This window comes from Pinus tabuliformis, chromosome 6 (genome assembly GCF_031772625.1).
Source record: "Pinus tabuliformis cultivar Carrire ecotype Pingquan chromosome 6, CPIR1, whole genome shotgun sequence".
Classification (NCBI taxonomy): Eukaryota; Viridiplantae; Streptophyta; class Pinopsida; order Pinales; family Pinaceae; genus Pinus; species Pinus tabuliformis.
Window position 1 is genome coordinate 1,577,811,911 of NC_142292.1, and position 2,437 is coordinate 1,577,814,347.

General features: G+C 33.2%; 1 protein-coding gene across 1 annotated transcript; it reads left to right on the forward strand.

The window, feature by feature from the left end:
• The first annotated feature begins 1,008 nt into the window (after window positions 1-1,008).
• On the forward strand, window positions 1,009-2,001 carry LOC149264834 (transcription factor MYB123-like). Its single transcript, XM_089390476.1, has 3 exons — window positions 1,009-1,183; window positions 1,308-1,437; window positions 1,595-2,001. Exons 1-3 carry the CDS (start codon window positions 1,051-1,053, stop codon window positions 1,971-1,973), a joined length of 642 nt encoding a protein of 213 aa, XP_089246602.1. The 5' UTR covers window positions 1,009-1,050; the 3' UTR covers window positions 1,974-2,001.
• The last annotated feature ends 436 nt before the right edge of the window (window positions 2,002-2,437 follow it).

Below are 2,437 nucleotides of genomic sequence, written 5' to 3' on the forward strand. Positions count from 1 at the left end.
CAACAAACATTTTCCTACCATCCCAATTTATAAATTCAAATATAATAATCAACTTATTAGGAAAACATGATATTATTTTATCCTTCCCATAAATGATAAAATTCTTTTTTGTATAACAAATTTCACATGTTAAATACATACTTGAAACACAACAAAACTATTACATAACATATAGAATATGCAAATGTTATTAAATAGATGGTATATATATATATATATATAATAATTAATTTATAGTTAAAAATTTATATATTTTTTATAATTTAATAATAATAATAAAAGTATAATAGTTAATTGAATTTTTTCCAAAAAGCGAAAAAAAGTGATTATTATCACGAAGCTATGCCAGCATTCCATTGACTAAAATGTTTTAACTTATACTGAATTTCAACCTCAAAAAAATCTTACTTTTTCATTAATCATTTAAAAAAAAAAAAAAACCCTTTTTCTAATAATCATTTTGAGATTGCATTCAGTAATAGTAAAATATTTAATTTTTATTACATTCTCACATTCCATTCACCTAACTAGAATATTTAAGTTATATTAAGTAATTGTTATAAAGACTTTTAACCCTTAATGATATCTTCAACGTGGTCCAATGACTCTCAAAAGAAATGAGTGGCCCGCATTTCGGCGGTTCTGGAAAGTCCTCAGGCTATCCATCTTCAACTTCGTAGAACATTTGTTGTGTAATGGTAGCTGGTGTCCTCGAGGTAATAACACATCATCTTCCATTAGTGTCAAGTCTATTTATGAATAGCTGTAATGATTTAGAAAAGAAAATTGCTCTCCCGGTGATCCGACCCCCTTAAATTTCTACTGTGCCCATTTGTCGTTTCCTCATAATCTCGGTATTCATTTTCTGTGACAGATGTGCCCTTCGAAATCATAAATTATATTGGTCACATGATAATTATTTTCCAAACAATTGAGCAGGGGAATCTAATTGTTTCAAAATATACTCAAGCCAAGGGGCCAGTGCCATATCTGTTTGTTCCCAGCAGGGGAGATCGTCAGCGGTGGAGTTACAGTAAACGAATATCCAGAATGGGTAGATCTCCTTGCTGCTCAGATCAAGGGTTCAACCGCGGGGCCTGGACCAAGAAGGAGGATATGATTCTGTCTGATTACATTCGAATTCACGGCGATGGTGGATGGAGAAATCTCCCTAAAAAAGCAGGTAAATTTGACTATATCTCTTATTATTTCTCTAGCGAATCTAAGTGAATGTCTTACTCTATAAGTTCTCATTAGGGTTAAGGCATGTAAACCATAATAAATATTGAAAAAAATTGGTTTTACAGGTCTTATGAGGTGTGCAAAGAGTTGTAGAATGCGGTGGCTGAACTATCTTCGTCCCGGCATTAAACGTGGAAACATTTCCCACGATGAGGAGGAACTCATTATTCGGATGCACCGTCTTCTAGGCAATCGGTATGTCCACAATGATTGAACATCATCTATGTACTCACCACTAGTTATTGATTCCTTCTGTCGGGGTCTCCAAAGTTTCGAATTATTAGTAGCAGAGTGAGAGATTCATGCAATAAGTACAACACAAGTGTCTTTATATGTGTTTGCTTGCCTGCAGGTGGTCGCTGATAGCAGGACGACTGCCTGGTCGAACAGACAATGAAATCAAGAACTACTGGAACACCCATCTACGCAAGAAGCTGCGGTCAATGAACGAATCTCAACCCAATTCAAGGACTCAAAATCGGAAGATGAGATCAAAATCTCCTTCTCTCCTACAAAATCATGTGTTCAAAAACCCTCCCCTCAAAATAACAACGGCGATGAAACAAGCTGAAATGGCACGTCCAAATGGTTGCAAATATCGTAGTTCAGATGAAGGTTTCAAATTATGTAAGGTTTCAGAAAATAAGAATTTCTCCAAGTCACCCTGCGACGTACTTGTGAATGATTCCATCACAGAGGACGGTATTCTCATTAGCCGAGGAGATGATTGAGTTTGAAGATATATCTTCTGATCAAAGCAATATGCAGCCATTTAATAGTTTTATAGTGCCTGGTTATCATTGAATGGAGGAAGTTCACGATAACAGTACAGAACACAAAGAAAGGATTAAAGTTAACACTTCTGAGAATTGATGCAGTCAATTTGAAAGTTTATTAAATTAGTACAACGTTTAATGTAATGGTAAACTTTTGCAAAAATATTTGAAGAAATTTTGTTGTAAATTTTTTTTCATTTATAAAAGTTGGTTTCGTAGACTTGTTAAAATGGAGACAAGTAATTAATGCTGCACTTTTCACAATTGATTTAGTGAACTCAGGCTAACACTTATGGGTATAATGAATTAATGGCATATTGAAAATAATGTTGTTTATTTGAAAGTTTATCAATTTTTATAAATTTAATGTAATAATATTTATAAATTTTAATGTAATAACGTTTGTGGAGAATATTTTT

Excerpts from the sequence above, each read along its gene's own strand:
- LOC149264834 (XM_089390476.1), top strand. The coding sequence starts at position 1,051 with ATGGGTAGATCTCCTTGCTGCTCAGATCAAGGGTTCAACCGCGGGGCC. Across the intron at positions 1,184-1,307 it reads AAATCTCCCTAAAAAAGCAG|GTCTTATGAGGTGTGCAAAG; the intron begins GTAAATTTGACT and ends TTGGTTTTACAG. Across the intron at positions 1,438-1,594 it reads CACCGTCTTCTAGGCAATCG|GTGGTCGCTGATAGCAGGAC; the intron begins GTATGTCCACAA and ends GCTTGCCTGCAG.